This window comes from Nilaparvata lugens, unplaced genomic scaffold, assembly GCF_014356525.2.
Source record: "Nilaparvata lugens isolate BPH unplaced genomic scaffold, ASM1435652v1 scaffold1244_1_2, whole genome shotgun sequence".
Lineage (NCBI taxonomy): Eukaryota > Metazoa > Arthropoda > Insecta > Hemiptera > Delphacidae > Nilaparvata > Nilaparvata lugens.
The window spans coordinates 16,214-37,343 of NW_024090243.1; the positions used below are offsets into that span (position 1 = coordinate 16,214).

Here is a 21,130-nt window from a genome sequence, read left to right on the forward strand (position 1 = left end):
ATGAATGAGCTCTATTTACTGATCTGCAATTTCAGTTATGACAATCATCACAAGTATTTTTAGATAGTGATCATAGTTTTTCTTCAATTCATTTGAATATAGTAGTATAATGGAAACATAGTAATAACGTTATGAAAATTATAGTGTGATGAAGTATTACTTTGCAATACTAATGAATAAGAAGGGTATCGAGAAATTATTCTTTCAAACAGCTGTCAAATTATTCACTAATTTCCATGAATAGGTAAAATAAAACAACGACTCTAGCCCCGCTGTATCTATTACTGTATATTATTGTAGGCTATAGTCTACACGTATAGACTATAATAATATAAGCCATAAATAGAGTCGTCGCTTAGGAATTGGACCTTTACTAGAAATTAATAAGAATAAGAGTTTATTGCTATTGGTGATTAAAATTTCCCTTGCCAAATTCAACATTACATTATATTTCATTAATTTTTCAAAATTTGGGAATGGAATAGATTTGGGCCAAGCCTGTTGTTCCTTCCTAATCATATTTATATGATTTGTGATTCTGTCCACGAATAAATAAATAAATAAATTACGGTACTTTTACTTTTCATTATTATTGAACATTACTTTTCATTACAGTAATATCAACCCCACTAAAAATAAATATTCAATAATCAATCAATAAATATCAATTAACATTAGATGAGGAAAATGAACAATAAACAAATTATTTATGTTACACAACTTGTTATATTTGATTTCGATTTACATATATGGACATGGCTATAAAATACCATTACGACACTAGATGCTTCAATTATTTATAATGACAAATATTCGTGTATAATATTGCACTAGCTGTAAACAATCTTATCAGTCAGAAAAAATTTAGAACTACATTACAATAAAGTGATAGAATTTTAAGATCTATTTACAATAGATTGATCACGTGAAATCATAGAATGAAGGATTTTGAATGTACATGAATAGTATTTTTGTATCAAGGCTTGGGTGTAAATGAAATTGTGCTATGCTAATATACTGTTTTAAATGAATGAAGTGATACTTTGAAGAATTTAGTGGTACTTTGAAGCTGAGTTATTTTATTGGGATTTGAGATAATTAACACAAATAATACAACAAATTGAATTACAGTAACCAGTGAACATGAGTTTAGTGGTACTTTGAAGCTGAATCATTTTATGGGGGGATTTAAGATAATTAACACGAATATAATAAATTAAATTACAGCAGCCAGTAAACATGAGTATAATTTATTAGATAATTCAAGCTCGTTTCAATTTGAATTGATTCAACCAGAATCTTCAATCACATATATGAAATCTAGGTGTCTCTTAATACTATTATTACATCAAAATAATAAACATGAGTTGTTAATCAAAACATAAAGGAAAATCAGATAACCTTTCTGATGTAACAATTGGTTACTTTCCAATTGAAAAATAAGAGAACGAAAATTTATGGCCATATCGAAACTACTAAATTAATACTGAGAAGAAGATAATCAAAATTGTACTTAACTAAACTGAACATGTTTTCTTAAAAATTATTCAAGGAAGCTTAGAATTATCAAGTCCAATGACTTCGATGTGCGCTTCGGCAATTTCCATTCTCCCGCATCCTTGTTCGCGTCTTATTCAGTAATCTGGAAATTTAAAAAAAATAATATTTGTTCGCTGCACACATAAACAGAATAGATTAACAATTATCAACAATATAATAACAATCATCAATTCAAATATCCAATGAAAGGTATATAAATAGAATTAAGGATTTCTGCCACTGCAAATATTGACCGAAGAACTATATAGCAGAAGGAAATTTGTTGAATGAATGAATCTGTCCAAAAAACCTGACGATTCCGTGTCTGAGTAAGTTTTTTTTTTGGACAGTTTCATTCAGCAAATTTCCTTCTGCTATGTAGTTCTACGGTCAATATTTGCAGTGACAGAAGTCCTTAGCTCTATTAATATAGCTTTCATTGAATATTGGGATAAATTACTATTAGTATTATCATTATATTCTAGCAATTCGTTAACTGCAATTTCTAATAATTATTTATAATTCATTTAATTATCAATAAAATGATGGTGTTAATTATGTAGTTTTTTTTTAACATTCATGGTGATCAATACAATCGAAATTCTGATTTCAATAATGAATTGTTCATGTTGACAATAAATGGTATGAATGGATAATAGTACTCTTTTTGAGTGAGTGAATTTTCCAAGTCAATTATTGGTTATTTTAAAAGTTTGAAATTATTATTAATAGATGAATTGTTATTTTTCTCATTGCTCTTCTACGGTATGCGTTTTCTGTCCTTTATTTGTCAAAACTAACTCGTCGTAATTGAAACGTTCAGTACAGTGTACAGCGTACATTTATGTACTACAATCTTTGTGAGAAGAGTTCCCTAAGTTGAACAGTATTAGTTCAACGAAATTGACAAGAAAAACATTTGTTTTAGCCTAAAATTCCTCTTCCAATCATTAACATGATAGGAACATTTTTAGTGTTATAAATGAATTAGGTTTAACAAAAACTAAAAATTTTTATCACATTATAATTCCAAAGACACTGAATAATCATAACCAATGAGATTTCTAATCAGTTAGCAGTGGATGACGTCATAGCTCATCAAAGTTATACACTCAGTGGAAAAGTCTTGAAATGGCTTAAAACACAAAAAGATGAGACCACAGTACTTTAAAGAAGTGTGAAACGCAGTGACAAACTGGGAGGGGACGTTATTCCTTTTTCCTTTTATCTATTGCGGATGATGCCCACAAGCTTGTTGCTTCAATGAATGCGTGGTTGATTGATGAGATGATCAAACGTCCATGTCTACCGGCGGGATTTGAACTCACGACCAGACAGTGCTAGCAAACCAAAGGTTATAACGCCCCACACCACTAGACCAACTTAGCCGGCAAGTTATCGCCTTCAGTTAACAATAATGTATGATTTTGTAAGTTAGAGATGATTACAAACACGCCCATCAAAAGTTAATATAGAATAAAATAACTTGGAAATAGAATACATAAATAAATGAAATAAAATAGAGCAGAGCCCCGGTTAACCGAAACCTGGGTCAACCGAAAATATGTGAATGACTTGATAAGCAAACAAATATTAAATTTTCCTACGGACCATGTTAATAGCATATGACGGTTCAACCAAAAAAAATGGATATACAAAATGGCTCTCCCACCTTTATTTCGGTTAACCGGGGTTCTAAAATAAACAGAAAATTTAGAAATACAGACATGGAATGAACAATTACGTGAGTGAAAATATGATATGGGAAAATCAAATTAATTGATGATGATAATAATAATAACGAATCGCGTATTGATTTTACAGAAATTAATATAATAGGTACATAACTCACAAAGAAAAATAGCAGAATAAATCTTCAAATTCGTGATTAACAAATGGCTTAAGAAGGAGTTCCTTCCGTATTTTCCATTCTTTTCATAAATAATATATGAATTGTGACATGGTGAATTGGAAACTCAATTTCAATGTTTTGTATAGTAATTTGAGGAAAATCTAGATTGGAATGGTTTCATAGTTATTACATTGTAATCATTAGCATCTGAGCAAGTGCAATATCATATTTATTTCCATCTTTAATATTTTGTTTAAACTGATATCACCTATATTTAGCATATAATATTTTGTATCACCAATTCACGAACGAAGTCCAGTATTGTACTTTTCGTGAGTAGTAACTTGTTCACTTCCAAATTTGTCCTTCTCAATTTCTATATTTTGATGTGGATGTTTTAAAGGAGGGTAGATAGAGAACAGATTTTATCAATGTATTGATATGCATGGTATCAAGCACACTATAATATTCCCATTAGAATAACTGAATCATGTGAATCGGCAATTGATAACTTCATCACCAACCTAAACAAAAATGATACCCGAGTGGAGTCGCTAATAACACTTTAATAAGCACTTTAAACTAATAAACTGCTACTGTTTAACCAGCGAAAGAATGCCCCCGGCGGAGTGGAGCAATCTTAGGCTGTACTAGCTTTTTCGAACCGTCCTGAAAACATCAGTCATAAAATAAAAAATATCTCCAAAAACTTCATAAATATTTTATTAGTGATGTATAACAGGTCAGAAATCGTTTTTATTCAGTACTTTTTTTGATAAATTCACTCATTTTAAAGATAAATTTCATTTTTGTCAAATTAGTTATTTTCATTGAAACCCCGTATTTTTTTGTTTACAACTCTTCTGCTCAATAACTACTGAACGGAATAATTTTTTTTGGCATGCATAATCCTTGATTCTTGTTTAAGCCAATGATATAACTATTCTTTAGAAAAAATTATTGGTTTTCTTAATAATGGGACATTTCTTGGATCAAGTTAATGAATTTTGATTGTAAAACACGAAAAAGTTAGTAATCGACAAACTTTTTTATGGTTAGAATAAACTACACACATGCATCGTATGAAATAATTATAACATCCCAGATTTATTTTCTGTGAAAGAATTGTCAAAATCGACTGAAGCGTTTTCAAAATAGATTGAAATTAATTTAGCTCTCATGTCATAAAGTACACGCAGTTGAGTATTGGATAGAGAGTTGCCAAGATATAATTTTCTAACGGATAAAATCACACTAGAAATGAGTTGGATGTTATACAATATTTATGTATTTGAATCAACATTGAAATAATTTTTAATATAACTTCAATCACTCACCCACATTGTGTATCTTCAAGTTAGGCCTAAACATCGACCAACTCTGCACAGCCCAATAAGTCACTATCCTCTGATGTTTCACTTTCATTCGAAATTTCAGCCTCAGAATCATCAGAACATTCTTCCTCCAATCCTCCCAAATAAATGATAAATTCGTCAACAACACTTTCCATTAGCCCATCCTTCTGCCAGTAATTTGCTTCTAATTTTTTAACATGTTCCATGTAGCCTTCCCAGTCAGCCGCGCTAACTTTAGTTACAGCATTCAAAATTACGTCTTTCAAATAGTTCACTGTAAACTCCCCTGTAACATTCATTGCCCTTACCTCGCGTTTTACTTTTGCCCAAGCTAGTTCAATGGGATTCAATTCGCACATATAGGGGGGAAGTCTCAATACTGTATGGCCATGTTCTTCTAATAGACTGTAACATGGTACACTTTTTGATTTGGCTTATTTTTTTCAATCAAAGAATAGAGCTGGCCTTTCCTCATTTATTGCTCAAAATGAATATTTTTCCCCGTCAACCAGTTTATCATTTCATTTTCGTTGGCATACTTGGATGGGGGTTTTTCTTTTTGAATGCAGTGATAAGGGGCATTATCCATTACTAATACTGAATGAGGAGGAAGATTAGCAATGAGCTTCTCTCTGACCCACTTCATGAAATTATCCCCATTCATTTGACCATGATAATCCCCTGTTGCTGACCCCGCCCGAAAAAGTAGCAATGACCCAGGAAGAAATCCATTTTCAGAACCAACATGTAGCAATATGTACCTTTTGGATGATGCCGAATCTTTCAAGCATCCTGTAATTTCATGATCTTGCCAGCATTTTTGAAAGATCATATTGCTATCAACCCAAGTTTCATCCATATAAAAAATGTTTCTATCCTTATCACGGAAATTTCTGATTTTTCTAAGGTATTCGGACCTCCAAAAAACAATATGGGGACGTTCAACTAATATTTTCCGTTTTGATTGGCATTTCACCCATCTAAATCCAAGTTTTTTTATAATTACATGTAATGTCTCTCTGCCCCATTTGAAATTGATTTTATCTTTCAAGACAGGTAATAAATTTCTAATAGAAGGTACAGTTTTCTTGATAAGGTAAAATTCATTTATAGTGTTCCTAATCACGTTCAGATCAAAACTGTCTATACTGGAAATGGAATTCTTGGAGTGTGGTCTTGTTTTTCCTGGCGTCGATAGTTTAGACGATTCTGGTTCTGCTAAACACTTAGTTTCAATACGTATTTTTTAATCAATCTCTCTGATACACCACAATAATTTGCTGCTCGTTTTGTTGCTGGTGAATGTGGAATTGTGGTAGAATTATTTTCCTCATCACATTTCTCAATAACATGTCTAATGATATTACGCGCTTCACTATGCACTGTTTGACCACTCTTTCTAATGCCCGACATTGTTATAAAAAACTAGACAGTAACTAAAACTAATAATGTGTTATATAGGTAATATAAGAAATTTAATTTGAACTGCGCTAATTCAATGTGCACTCGCTCGTTTCACGAATTGAACTGAGCTGGAAGCCGTGCAGCGACCTCTATTCAAAGAAAATGCATAATTACTAAGTAAACATGCTTCTATTTATAAACAGGATTTCTTTACATTGATGACTAATACTTTAGTACTGAAAAGCTAACATCGGAAGCCATTAAATATTATTTCTTTTATGCATAGCCTACCCAACTGATAGATAGGCTATTATGTGAGCTGCACGGAGAAAGAATTCCAGTATAATAATTGAGCAACATATTTATTTATCTTTTATAACTCGAGAACCCTTTAATCAATTTCAGTAATTCTTTCACAGAAAATAAATTTGGGATGTTATGATTATTTCAAACGATGCATATGTGTAGTTTATTCCACTCGCGTGGAAATAACGATCCCTTTTGCGATCCAAATTCACGAACTTGATCCAAGAAATTACTCATTATTAGGAAAACAAACAATTTTTTAGAAAAAATATACATAACAACGGTTTAGAGAAGAATCAATAAATATGCATGCCACAAAAAATTAATTCCGTTCAATAGTTATTGAACAGATGAGTTGTAAACAAAAAATTAAAGGTTTTCAATGAAAATACTCATTTAGTTACAAATTAAATTTATCTTTAAAATGAGTCAATTTATTAAAAAAATGCACTGAACAAAAACGATTCCTGACCTATTTTACATCACTAATTCAATATTTCTGAAGTTTTTGGAGATATTTTTCATTTTATGACTGATGTTTTTAAGACGGATCGAAAAAGCTAGAACAGCCTAAGATTGCTGCACTCCGCCGGGGGCATTCTTTCGCTGGTCATACGGAACAGTATGGGTGGGGAAGTGTGTTGCAGTGTTATACTGTTTACAGATTTGTAAAATGTGGTAAGAATATGCAGAAAAGATAAGAAGGTGAATAATTGTTGTTTACTAACCTCATCGCTTGCGCATTTGTCATGGGTCTTGTGCTCCTTGAGAGCATAGGAAGTCTGTACGTGTTTACGGCCGCTCTCTCTGTCCTGCATTACTTTACGACGAAGGAGACACGTGTACGAGGCATTCTCGGTTGACACATTCTCGTTACTGCGAGGACGGCCTCTGCCGCGCCTTGTCACTCTGCCAGTCACGCTATTACGGCGCAGACGCAAGCATTGCTGCGTTGGGCCACACAGCTCGCAAGTGGCAAGTGACACCGAGCTCCGCTCTGCCAGGGGAGACTGCGGTTTCTCCAGGTTTACTATCGGCTGGCGGAGATCCTAACACGTAAATACATTATGGGTCAATTATAATGATAAAATTATAATTATGGACAGACCCATGTGAGTGTAGTTTCTATCATTTTGTGAAATAGCCCAAGCATAGAAATAGTTTACTTTAAATTAGTACATTATTTTTCGAAAAACACTGTTTTATTTTTGTCGAATCCACATTTATTAGATTTTTAAGGACAAATATTTGAACAAATTTGGATGTGACAAGAATAAAACTGTGTTTTTCAATTATGGAGAAATTCCACAATATAAATTCCTATTCAACATTACTTTTTAATGATTGTTGTAAATTAGTAATTTCTCCGAAACAATTCAATATTATTATATCATCGTATAAAATATATGATAGGTGAAAACAATTAAGTAATAAGTAGTGCCATTTCGTAAGAAAATGTGTAAAGCTGGATTGCCACACACCAAGTAATTGGTAAAGTGAGAATATTATTATTGCCATGAGTTCAAATGAGATTATTGATACTCGGTAGGTCGTGTCGTGCCGAGTGGGCAGTCCAAGTTTCAAGTTTTTATTGGGTCAGTTGAACATAGAAGTTACATATAGCCAAGTCACAATTCACATTGCAGAAACATACAATAAATTGCACAGCTACAATACATACAATAGACAATAATAAATAAAACAGATCAGTTCAAGCAAATTTACAATTAGATCAGATAATTTAGTGGTCTCCTGTACTTGGGTATTAATAGACAAAAAAATCATTATATTAAATTGACTAGGGTGATGTGATCAGCAGTAATGAATTCCTCTACTGAGTAAAATGGATTCACAATCAACCAGGATCTAAGTACTTGGAGAAAACGTTTATTTGGCAAGGATCTAAACTTGAGTTGTTAGCAATGTTGGTCCAATGGAAATTATATTTTACTGCGCCAGTCACTTTCACTGTCACCGATATTTGGAAATCCAGCTTAATATATACATTGAGTAAGTAATATATATTATTTGTTCATGTGCCTGTATCAATAAATAATTATTATTATTCTTAGAATCGAACTTAAGAGAACATTGAATTGAAATAAGTAATAATAAATTAGGACACATATTTGTTGGTCATCAGTGATGCCTGGAAAAATCGTCATCACCCTGAAAGAGACCCTGAAATTGATCAGCTGCGACCTGAAAACTAGAGCTGAGAGCAACAGGTTACTCGATATTCATTTACCAAAGATACCAAACTTATTATCTCCAGGGATAGCATACAGAAGTTCCTTAACAGAGTTTAGATAACATATGTATTGCATATAATTTAAAGGGAATATTCATTCATTCATTCATTCATTTATCAAATCTATTAATTCACAATTGATTAAAAAGATATGCAAAGATTAGTTGAAGAGTTGGTTATTTGCTAATGTCTATTGTCAATAAATATTATAAAACATCTACTAAAACGACTCTCAGCTATATTTGAACTAGACATTCAAGTAGAATGAAATTGATTTTTCACTCTAGATATACAAATAACTGTTCTTATACGATACAGAGTATTGGAATTATGGTACTCACCTCTCCATTATCGTCAGCCTTCAACGCAGCGCTTTGACTAGATTGTTCTGTGATACTTTCAGTAGACTGTTTGTTTGCAGGGTTGTTAATTTTCAATTCGGGGTTGAGCATTTCGGAATCGAGAGGCGAAACTTGATCTAAATTTTTATCTTCACTGATGCAGTTTATGTCCTTTCTATTAGTATTATTCTGTTTTGCAGCCGATTCGTAGTTAATGGCAGCATTCTTGACATGGTCCAAATGAGAAGAATTCGATTCGTTCATTGTCGAATCAAGCTGATGGGCATCGTCAGCAAGCGGGGCATCTCCTGCCCCAATTCCCCCGCCAACTGACGCTGGGTCGACTGGTGGATCCTGGGCCGGTGGGTTGGCTCCTCCTCCCTGTTCTGGCGCATTGGCTCCTCCGTCAGCCTCTGGGTCTCCTCCCATATTTGGTGGTGGGGGCCCATCACCTGGCTCTCCATGTTCCCCCACCTGATGAGGTTCATCCTCTTCCTCCTCCTCTTCTTCGTCATCAGTTTCTTCCTCATCGTCACTCGAATCATTCCAATCGAAGCTGTCATTGTCGTCTGCTTCATGAGGGAGGCCAATTAAGGGAGGCTCTGGGTATGCTGGGTATGGGTTCATTAAGGGAATATGAGGGTCTGGGACCATAACGGGAGGCTCTGGGTCCATTAAGGGGAAGTCTTGATCTGGGCCCATTAAGAGAGGATCTGGGCCCATTACATCATCTTCTTCTGCTTCTGGTGCGTCAATAGCCAAGTCGGCGGGTGCGTCTCCAGCGTCATCTACCATATGGAATTCACCCATCTCCTCATCAGTAGAGTCCACCTCATCCTGCTCTTCTTCAGGGTCTTCCTGATTATCCCCTATAAGTTGATTGATGCCAGCATCCCCCGCACCACCCATATCTATAAACTCAGCAATGATTTCCGGTTCATCATTATTTTGTTCGTTTTGGTCTTCGTTATTTTGATCTTCGTTATTTTGACCTTGATTTTCATTATTTAGACCTACATCTCCGTTAAATCCATCTTGATTAGCATTATTCTGCTCTTCTGCGTGACCTTCGTTATTTTGACCCTCGTTATTTTGACCTTCGTTATTTTGACCTTGATTTTCATTATTTAGACCTACATCTCCGTTATTTCCATCTTGATTAGCATTATTCTGCTCTTCTGCGTGAACAACAGCTTCCACTTCTACTGGCTGTGCTTGTTGCTGAAATATATCTGCATCTAGATCGTCATTCGGTTCATCAGCGTCTTGGCCCACATCATCATCCTTTTGGGGAAGTTTAGTGTCACCGATATGACCGCCTTCACCTTTTGCTACGGTGCTCTCTTCTGGGACGTTCTTAGCCCCGTCTCCAGCGCCTACTTCAACATAACTAGCCTCATCAGCTGCCACTTGTTCAACGCTTTGCACAGGCGGATTCTGATCACCTGCTCCTTCACCGTCCGTGTCTGTATCATCATCCTCCGATTCATCCTCTTCATCGTCATCATCATTGTCATCATCGTCGTCATCATCATCATCATCGACGTTATCATCCTCCTCCTCTTGTTCATCATCCTCCTCCTCACTGTCATCTTCATCTTGGTTATCATCTGCCGGTTGGTCTCCTTGTCCACCATGTTCATGGGGGTTCTGGGCATTTCCATTTTGGCCGTCATGATCTTCTCCATTGGCATCATTGCCTGAGACGGAGTTGCCAGTTACTCTGCTGCTTGTACTGCCTCTGCTGCAGTCGGGATGTTCGGTATAACCCTCACTTGGAAGATCCTTATCAATATGCATTACGTTTGAACAAGGTTCCAAGACGATTTCCTGTGAAAGTCAAGAAATTGAAAATGATGAATCATTCTGGTATCTTCTGACTAGTAATAGAAATTTTCAATAATAACAGTAGAATATGTTGAGATATCTGTGTTTTATAAGGAAATTGACCAAAATCACTGCACTATAGCAAGCCTCGTATATTAGAGTAGGTATCAATATTAAGAGCTGTGATTGAAGTGAGATTCACTTAATGAAGTCAGCACCTGATTAACATTCTTGCTGCTATCCTCTTCTGTTATTAGACAAGTCAAGTCAAATCAAGCTTTATTTAATTAAAAATAATACTTTATCAATAATATCTATTGTTAGATTCTAAATAATAATTTATGTATATAGATTCACAATGATAAAACGAAAATATGGAATCAGCAAACATGGACACTGATGTGTCTGTGCGTTCGCTGGGTTGCAGCCCTCCTACACACAGACCTGTAGTCTTGTAGGGGTTTCCTTAGTCTTGTAAATCTCATTTTGTAAGTAGCTTTCTGGGAAAGAAATTGACTTGATTTTTATTTGCATCAAATGTTTATAATTTGATGTAAGTAAATCAATATACTTCTTAATAATCTTAACATCACCTGTGGCGAGATGTTTAGGCTATCATTGATAGTGAAGTTTTTATTGTGTCATAAGAAAGGAATACAGATAGACAATATGCTATTGCGATTGATCATATTGATTAAATAATAAGTAGCCTAAGTGAATAAATTAAAAACATATAAGTGAATACAAAACAGATAGCTCTATCCTTTTTAATTGCAGCAGACATACCGGAATCAGCTATCTACTAGAGAAGGCAGTGGTAACGCAGAGAATAGGCAACTCTGTAGTCCTATCATTTGCACTCACTTTATAGTGTGTATTTCACTACAGCAAGCCTCGTATATTAGAGTAGATATCGATATTGAGAGCAGTTTTTAATATGAACACCTTAAATATACCTTATACTTATACCCAAACAACTGATGGTTGTAAATTCAAAGAAATTTATTTTATACACAGAATTTCATTTACCATGTCGTGTTCATAAGGATCTATCGGTTCAGTCATTTTCTGCCTCTTGGGTTTAGGTGGAGCAGTATTATCTCCTGAATCCGTGCTTGTTCTTGGTTCATCTGACAACGCATGCTATGAATAAAAACAGAGAAAATATATTACAAAAAAACGTAAAAAGTTATAACTGGAATCGATTAAAGGAAAATAGAAGCTTTCAAACTATAATTTTTGTAGCAGCAATTATTATGAGCAAAATAGTTATTTTTTTAGTAAACATGGTGGTTATCAACTTTTCATGAAAGTGGCAATTCCAAGCTGCCGAAAATCGCCGTGACTTAATGAAAGTCGCACTATATTTCGGCAACTGCATTTTTGGCGAGGAAGTTTTCCTAGACGTGATGCCATGTTCTGCGATGGGATTTATAAGCATTAATAAGGACGACGAAACAAAGTTCAAAGCACAATATCGGTCACGTGAACAGTTTTATGTATCTTGCGTAGTATCATGGGACCAGTCAGAACGGAAGATGGGTGACGCATTAACGAAATAATGAAGAGATTGTCAATTTTATGGGACCAGAAGATATTGGGCGAGTTATCAAGGCGCAACGGTTAAGGTGGTTGGGGGAATGGTGGGAATGGGGAGTTGCAGGTTACCGCATAGTTTAATGAAAGGCAATATGATTGGTACACGTAGAAGAGGAAGGCCCTGGAGGAGATGGCTGGAGGATGTGAGGGCCGATTTGCGTGTTTAGGGCCTCCAAAGATGGGAGAATGTGGCGTAGAGGAGAGAGGATTGGAGGATAATTGGCCAAGGTCCACATCGGACTGTAGCGCCAATGAAAGTAAGTAAGTAAGTAAGTAAGTAAACAGTTTTATATTATAGTAAATTTTATAGAAAAGGACTTTAAAGTGAGTCATGCAATCAAGTGTAGGTTTCACTAGACCAGTTTCACTAGCGGAAAGAGTAGCACTGACTTTGAGGTAATTAATTAATTTGTATAATATTAGTGAAATAGAGTGATAAATTAAAAAGTTATCACAAGAGTTTTTAAGTAAATTACATATTTACATACACAAATTTAAAAGTAACACATATCATGTTATATGAAATAACACTCTAGTTCAAACTTAAACAACTTCAATTGAGATATTATTTATTAACAGTATTAAACAGTTTCAATCAAAGCTTGAACGGTGAAAATGAAACTGACAAAAATCAACTGAATTAGATGAAGTAAAGATTATTAACTAAAAACCAAATTAAATAAAAAGGCTTGACAATAAGTTTTTCATGATGATTTGCAATTCACTTATCAATAAGCCTACTAAAAGATCAATCAAAATAAATTATCAATAGTTGAAGATCAACAATGTCAGACAATGAATTTATAAGTTGAACAAAGACGAGATGATGGAATGGGAAAAATTGTTCACAATGTGTACGCTCTGTGTACAGTAAATTGTTCCAGTTCCTATCGTGAATTGTTCCATCACGTGATTAGTGCAAAATGTTCCCATGGAACGCCATTTCATAATATTGTTGGTTCAAGCTTTTGGCGCGCACTTATTAAGTTGATTTACACCAAAATGTGTTGTTTACTAGCTGCGTGAATGAAGAAAGGCTGTTTTACAAGCTTACAGTCTAGAAAAGTGTGCATTTATTCCATTCCATTACTCTCAAATTTTCTATAGAGAAAAACTCATTCAACGAATGGTTATCAAACATAATTTTGTTGGTTATGTTTTCTATGGCTATGCTATGGTAAACAAACAAGCTATCAGCGCAAGCAAACTACAATTCAATCGACCAATGAGAGCTCTGATAGTTTGAACTGTAACAATTTACCAGGCTTCGACTGTGGGGCAGGAACTTGGAACTGGAACTGGTTTCTGGTACAGAATCTGTCAAAATTCCATGGGACGCGGAATTTTTTACCTGGTAAATTGTGAATCGGACAATTTACCACATTCTATGTACCCAGAACGGGCTCAATGTAACATGTATAATAATAGATGGATTGTAGTATAAATAATGTAGTAGATAAATAGTGAGTAAGCTACCTTTCTAGCACCGAGAGTTTCCTTCTTGTCTGTATGAGTCACCATTTGGCTAGATGACGCTTGACTATAGTCAATCTGTGACGATTCCTGAGTGGGACTTTCTTTCTTTACTTTTAACGAGCTTTCTTCTATCTTAACATCTGACTGCGCAACATCAATCTGTAAATACAAACAGCAATTATGTTGACAGGTTTGGAGACTTCTCATTCAAACGTATCTCACAGAAGACAAAATAAAAGAAGAAAACATAATTTCAAAGATGAATGTATGAAAAAATACAATGAAAATAAATACAGTACATTAATAAAAAATAAATACATTGAAAAATACCGTATTCAATACGGTATTGATCAATTACATTAGTTCAAATGCATCCAACACATTTGCATTGTTAGTTCTATCTTCACATTTTAGTCGAATTTCATATTGGTTCATCAAACTACAAATGATAGAACAAATTGTTTCCTACTTTCATAAATTTTAATCCTTCTAATTTTAATAATGTTCTAGTTATTTAGTTAAATTTCTAGTCTGATCAATCTTTGGAGAATGAGAATGATGTTAAAAATAGTGATTCACTTTCAGAGATGATAATAGGTTGTTGCGTCTTCGCAAATATTGAGATGCTTTAAAAAGGGAAGGTGACTGAGATCATCAATTAACTGATTAATTTACTCACATTCGATGCTGTGTTGCAGTCAGCTGTAGTCTCCTCATCGTCGTTTTTCTCGATTTTAATAGTAGATTTAGGATCGGCCATTTCCTTTGGATTGTCCATGGTCCAAACCAATTTGATCACTATGAAGAGAAATAAATAAGTTTGAATATAACCACGTTATTTCTCGGATTCTCAGTACAGAAAGAATCGCTTTACAATAAATCAAGAAAAACTAATGGTGGTCAAGAATTGATGAAAACATTTCGATTATATGAATGATTAATCATCATCAATGCTGAGTAAATACAATTTTTACAATATAACTAAACAGAAAACCGAGCACAACTCATGAATTATAAATTTCACACATTCTGATTGAATTTAACAGATTAAAGTTCTCATTGAGAATGACAACAGTACATCACAGTTGAGGGCAAGAAGGGTAATATAATAGACCATGTACAAAAATTCATCTTTCTGAAGATGAATCTTATTCAAGCACGTTCAAGCGAAGCTGCATAAGGGAGTACACATTTCAATTTAAAACCACTGAATTGATTTATTATTTCGTTAAAAAATAGAGATATGTATGCTAATAAAAAGAAGAATCTAATATAGAAAGTGTCAACTTATTTGCCAATAAGCGGAGTGGATTCTGATAATGGGGTTGAGTGGTAGAGAGGACTTGAAAGTCCTAACTCCGTCTAATAAACAATTATTTCATTTCATAATGAACGTGTATCATTATAATACTACGTTAACTGATAGTCGAAATATTCAATATGATATTGATATCCTCTAGGAAGAAAACCATGGAATGAAAAATAATAAACATTTGATTAGCAATTAGAAGGCATACCAAGAGCGGCAGCATAATATGAGGAAAATCTTTAAATACTGTTGAATAACGTAGAGGTATATCAGCGAAAAATAATAAATCTAATCACTGCCTGCAATGTTTAATGGAATGTGAAAATAATGGATAGTTAATAAAACATGGAGAATTTTGTCTGATAGTAGTTAGTTTCTTTCTCTTCTGTAGTGATGCATGATAAAATAATTAATCAATAAGTTACATAATATATTCACATTAAATCCAAATAACGTTTTGAAGGCAACATAAAATTATATCAATAAACAAAATAAAGTTGACAAAAAAATACTATAAGGTATAACATATCATTTGTAAAGTGAATGGATGATAAATAATATGAAAAATGTATGATGAAATTTTATTTTTAGTACCTGCTATCTAAAATTTGTCTTTACACAGGGTAGTGGAACGAAGTAGTGTATAAATTTTCAGTTGCAAATATCAATCCAAGGTAGAACTGATTTCTCAAATTCGTAGCTCAGAAACAAGATTAATCTCTGTGTAGGCCTACAAGCCGCAACTGACAAAAACAAACAATCAAAAATATAGATAAAATTATTATTGGTGTATAAATTATTATTATAACGAAATTTTTATCAGCATAATAATATTATTATTAAATTTTATCAACATTGGGATAGGATAATAATAGTCAAAAATAGCACAAGAAATAATTAACTGCAATGTACAATCTTGATAAAGTGAAATGGACCAGATAATAAGATAATTTGTTATCAATCAATTGTTGCAATAGACAAGAGATGAATTTTTCTACAATGCAATGCATAAGCCAGTTGAGAAGACCAATAGTGAAATTTCTTCACAACAGGCTACGGAATTAATTGATTGAATTTATTGTAGATATACAACATATACCTCATAAGAGAGGCTTTTGTTATTTTAAGAATGTAAATAAAGTTATATTATTATTATTATTATGAAACCTTTATTTCTTCCTGGATTGAAAGGTTCCTATTCAATAATGTTATATTTATATACGGCTGACAAATATCAATCAGTTATCTTTTTTACTAAAAAAAAATGATTGAAGCAAAAATAAAAAAAATTTAGGATATTCAATCCCATAATAACGCTCATCTTACCAGGTAAATGAAATGGGTAAAACGAGTGAATGAATGCGAGAGGTGGAATATTTGAAATAATACATGTTAGCTGAATCTACTACTACTTATGATTCAGTGACAATCGAAATTGAAGATCAATAGGTAGATCTCCAGTTATTTCGCAATGATTTCTCCTATAACATGAAAATTAATGTATTGTTCTAGTTGAAAGAAATAAAGAATTGCGAAAGATAACTAAAATAAACCTGACTTCAGCAAAAGGAGTAGAGCCAAGGAAGACTGGAAAAATCCCTACTTGAAAAAATCTATAACTTGAATACTATTTCATTTTTGATCCATGCTCTTTGAAATGCAGAATATGGTACAATATTTTGAAGATTGAAAGTGGAAATGATTTACTCACTAGTTAGTAGTCAGTACCAACTTTTTGCTAGATTGATTGAATAAGGTAAAGGCAAATAAAAGGCACGGTATTTTATACTTCTAAGTTACCGTCTAAGTTACTAGTTTATATTATCTAATTAGTCTAAAGATGGTAACACAACAAAGTAAAACGATCGTCTGTGTCAATCTTAAATCAATCATTATCAAGCTTGAAACATAAGAGTACCATATTCTTTAATAAAATTGCGGTGAATATGTTGAATTATTCAGTAAATAGACACCTCTGAAGCGTCCTTCTATGTCGCCACACACAGGCAATAGTACATCAAGTGAACGGTATTAAGATAATTTCACCCTTGAGATTTGACAAACTTATAATAATGCAAAGAAAATATCAATGACTGGACAGTAAATAAAACATAAATCAAAAGTAAAACAAGATTGTGTTACCTGAAAATTAGTATATCATGAAAAAGACTGTGGCGGTCTTCTTCCAAATCATCTCTCGTTTAAACTCCGAAATCGCTCTGTAAAAGAAAAGCTTGCATTAGATTTATTTTTCATCAATATTCAACACAGCTGCCTCAATCCATAAAACAATATCCTTGATAATATCTTGTTCCATATAGGCTATCATCAAAATTGTTAAGGATTCATACACCAACTACCAAAAAAAATAAAACCATAAATAGGTTGCAAAACATTTTTAATATCTCTTACATACATTCTCTCATCTGAATTTTTACTGAAAACAACACGTGCATTTTCAAAGATTTGTGCACCTATTGGATAAATACTGTTCCATTCTATTCTCACCTAGTCGATGACTAGTTATACAGTTATACATCATACTTCATAACATATAATACATGTCAATTAATACCTGTATGGCTTCATAGAGAAAATCATATATTATAATTTTGATAAATAATTATATAAAAATAATAACGGTATTACTCAATTTATGATATGCGACTTTGACTGGTGGATTAGAAAAAATATAAGGCTGAAAATATCTGCCCAAAATCGGAAATCGGACCTGGCAATAAGAGAATAGTAAACAGTAGATAGATATACGAGGAGTACAATAATACTAATAATATTAATCAGTAACTTATTATACAAAATACTATTGAATTTTCATAAGAAAATATTCGTTTGGCTTTTTGTTGGTGGGGACCTTCTAGTCTCATCTAGTCTGAATATAATCCAAGTCGTCAATGAGCTTCACTACTGTTATACGCAATATCTCATGCGCAATTTAGTTCTAATGACAATTTGTGAAGTAGGTTCAACTATATTAAATTAAACGCCACTTTAATGTCCCATAACGATATTAATAAAGTTTACAATCAATGTCCTAAAGATATTATCAATACCACAATATTGGAACACATATCTTCATAGTTACTGAAAAAGCCTATCTAATATTTTGTAAAATATAGACCACTGTAGTATTTTGTTACCCGAAACACATTGAAAAATATTGTGCACTGGAATTCAAAATATTTATGGTAATAAACTGTTCAATTGAACATTTGGTATTGTCAGTAATCGGTCTTAAATACAAATCAAGTAACAAAATGTGGTTTCCTTTGTCAATTTTGAAAAAATGGTTACTCATTTATGTCTAAATCCAACTAATTAAATGTAGATCCAGATCTACTGAGATTATGCTCACATCAGTCTGTGACTTGAGCGTGGAATTCAATGAATGATTTTAATAAGAGCTATTACGGATGATCTTGGATCGCAGAAAAGTAGTCAAGACATTAAGTCCCAAGCAATTGCATAACATAATCAGTAATCTTAAATCTAATGCGAAATTCAAATTCAAATTCAATTTTAACAAAATCAAAGTTTCTATAAAACTATGAAATCCTTCATCATAATAATTGAACATCGCGAAATGTTTTAAAACTAATTTAGATGACCCATCCACTCATTGCTAGCAAGGTTATGTTAGGCTAGGTGGGCTTGTTAGCGAGCGCTACGGTAGTAATCTTCTGTACCGTGCCGACAATTTCAAGTACCTAACCTAATGATATTCAAAAATGTTTTTCAAACTTGAACTTCCAACCAAATAATTTTTTTTCAAATAAAGGGAAGCGATGCAAAAATAAAAATCAAAATATCAAATGTATTACTTGAAACAATAATTTCAAGAAAACACGTTCATCTTCACTGCCACTTCAACCATAACACAAAAATTAAATAATAAAATCAATTATATAAAGAAATAGAATAAAAACCACACTAATGAAAAAACTCATTGCATCATGTAGAGTGTTAAATCTAATTCCAAAGATCGAAAATCAATTCATCGAAGGAACAAACGACAAATAAAACGAATGAATAAAAAGTTGAAGATGTTATTCCTCTAGACCATAGAAGACGAAAAATGTAATAAGATACAGAATCAAACTGAAATCTATTATCGAATCAGACTTTCCGATGTTCTCAAGTGCTATCATTCTAAACGGTATCGTGTTTTCCAGCCTTCATTCATACTAACAAGATGGAATTCAATTAATATTTCTCTCAAACAAGAGAAGTAAAAATAAGATCTTCTTAATTTAAAATTCATTTCAATTATTTATAAGAGATGAGAAATATTAAAATAATGAAAATTAGTTGAATATAAAAAAATATTTGAAGACATAGTACAGTATACTAACCTCAACAAAATGGGTGCGAACACTCGCACCATGTAAACAAACAGAACATTCATTCGTCCAAAACTAAAATAAGATTTAAACAAAACTATCTGAAACTTCAGAAATTATTGATAAATTGACCATTTACAATTGGCAATGCCAAATATTTTTGCGACGTCGAGAAGATAGATACGGTATTATTCAACTCCAGCACCTCAACAATACAACCGACGATTCGACAACGGAATACTGGCACCATCACAAGCCATTTTTAAAATGAAAAGACAAATTGACGCGGGCATCAGTAGCGCTAGTGAGGGAAACTTAGTTACTGATGACAGCGTCTCGAGCGCTAGTGAAGGAAACTTAGTTACTGATGAAAGCGCCTGGAGCGCTATAGTGATGTACACGTTATAATGGTAATGTATCATTATCAATAGTATTGTTATCCTTGTCTATCATTCAACAAAGCAGATAGCTTTTTCCCGCTTTGTTCCAGATCGTCTTAAAACAATGTATAATTAGTAGTAAACAAAATATTTCATCTTAATAATTAAAATTATAATAAGGTTTTTATTAAGATTGGATTATTGTTGAAATAAAATATTATTTAGATAATATATTAGATTATTGTAATGAGTGTGAATAATAGATAAGAAGTAACTCAACTTGTATATTGAATCAACATCAATATTATGTTACTAGGTAACCAGGGATACTACAATAAGATATCTACTGTGTTGTTTACTGTTTTGTTGGGGTGAGAATGTATGAACCGCACAATATGAGAGACTACCAGCGTGACACAGCTTCACAGGAAAGAACTACGTCGAGGACTATCGGCTTGAGATAACAGTAAAAGTTGTGACATAAACGCCCTATACCATGGGATATCTACTTATGCTATTGTTTCTCTATGGTTTCATCCTGTAATTCTTCTTCTTCTTCTTCTTCTTCTTCTTCTTCTTCTTCTTCTTCTTCTTCTTCTTCTTCTTCTTCTTCTTCTTCTTCTTCTTCTTCTTCTTCTTCTTCTTCTTCTTCTTCTTCTTCTTCTTTACTTTCCTCGGTTAGGCGCAACCGGTGTAAAGAAGTTGTTATAATATTAAAAATAGTAAGCTTTAGAATACGGTAATCTATCACTGCAATGATATTATCATGACATAATGATATCCCGCAATTTATAAAGATTAGCAGTTTATTTGAAATATTATAGGATGATTTTCCTCTCTAATGTGTTTAGATTCAGGAAAAACTGAAAGCTTCAATATTGAGCATCGGGATATAATTATGGTATTGGTGAAGCTCCAGGGTAGGCTATTAGTTGATAACCAATAAAAGTTGAGCTCCACTGTCATTGGTCGAGACAATACAAGAATAAGTTTCTATTTAGCCCAGTAAACGAAGTGTTATAGAGGGAAAAGTTTGGAAGACAATTTTTGACCCCGCAGTTCTGTTTAGAGTAGTGAGGAGGTAAAGATATCAAAAGTCCCCACCCCTACCCTTACCCCATACGTCCTTCAAA

The 21,130-nt window shown here is 33.1% G+C and overlaps 1 protein-coding gene across 1 annotated transcript; it reads right to left on the bottom strand.

The window, feature by feature from the left end:
- Positions 1-974: 974 nt before the first annotated feature.
- On the bottom strand, positions 975-19,848 carry LOC111050281 (uncharacterized protein DDB_G0290685-like). The gene is made up of 8 exons (XM_039443789.1): positions 19,630-19,848; positions 17,402-17,478; positions 14,630-14,748; positions 13,951-14,109; positions 11,905-12,018; positions 9,049-10,878; positions 7,185-7,505; positions 975-1,642 (listed from the first exon to the last, which is right to left on the bottom strand). The coding sequence occupies exons 3-8, from the start codon at positions 14,726-14,728 to the stop codon at positions 1,631-1,633; spliced, it is 2,535 nt and encodes an 844-aa protein (XP_039299723.1). The 5' UTR covers positions 14,729-14,748; positions 17,402-17,478; positions 19,630-19,848; the 3' UTR covers positions 975-1,630.
- Positions 19,849-21,130: the final 1,282 nt, after the last annotated feature.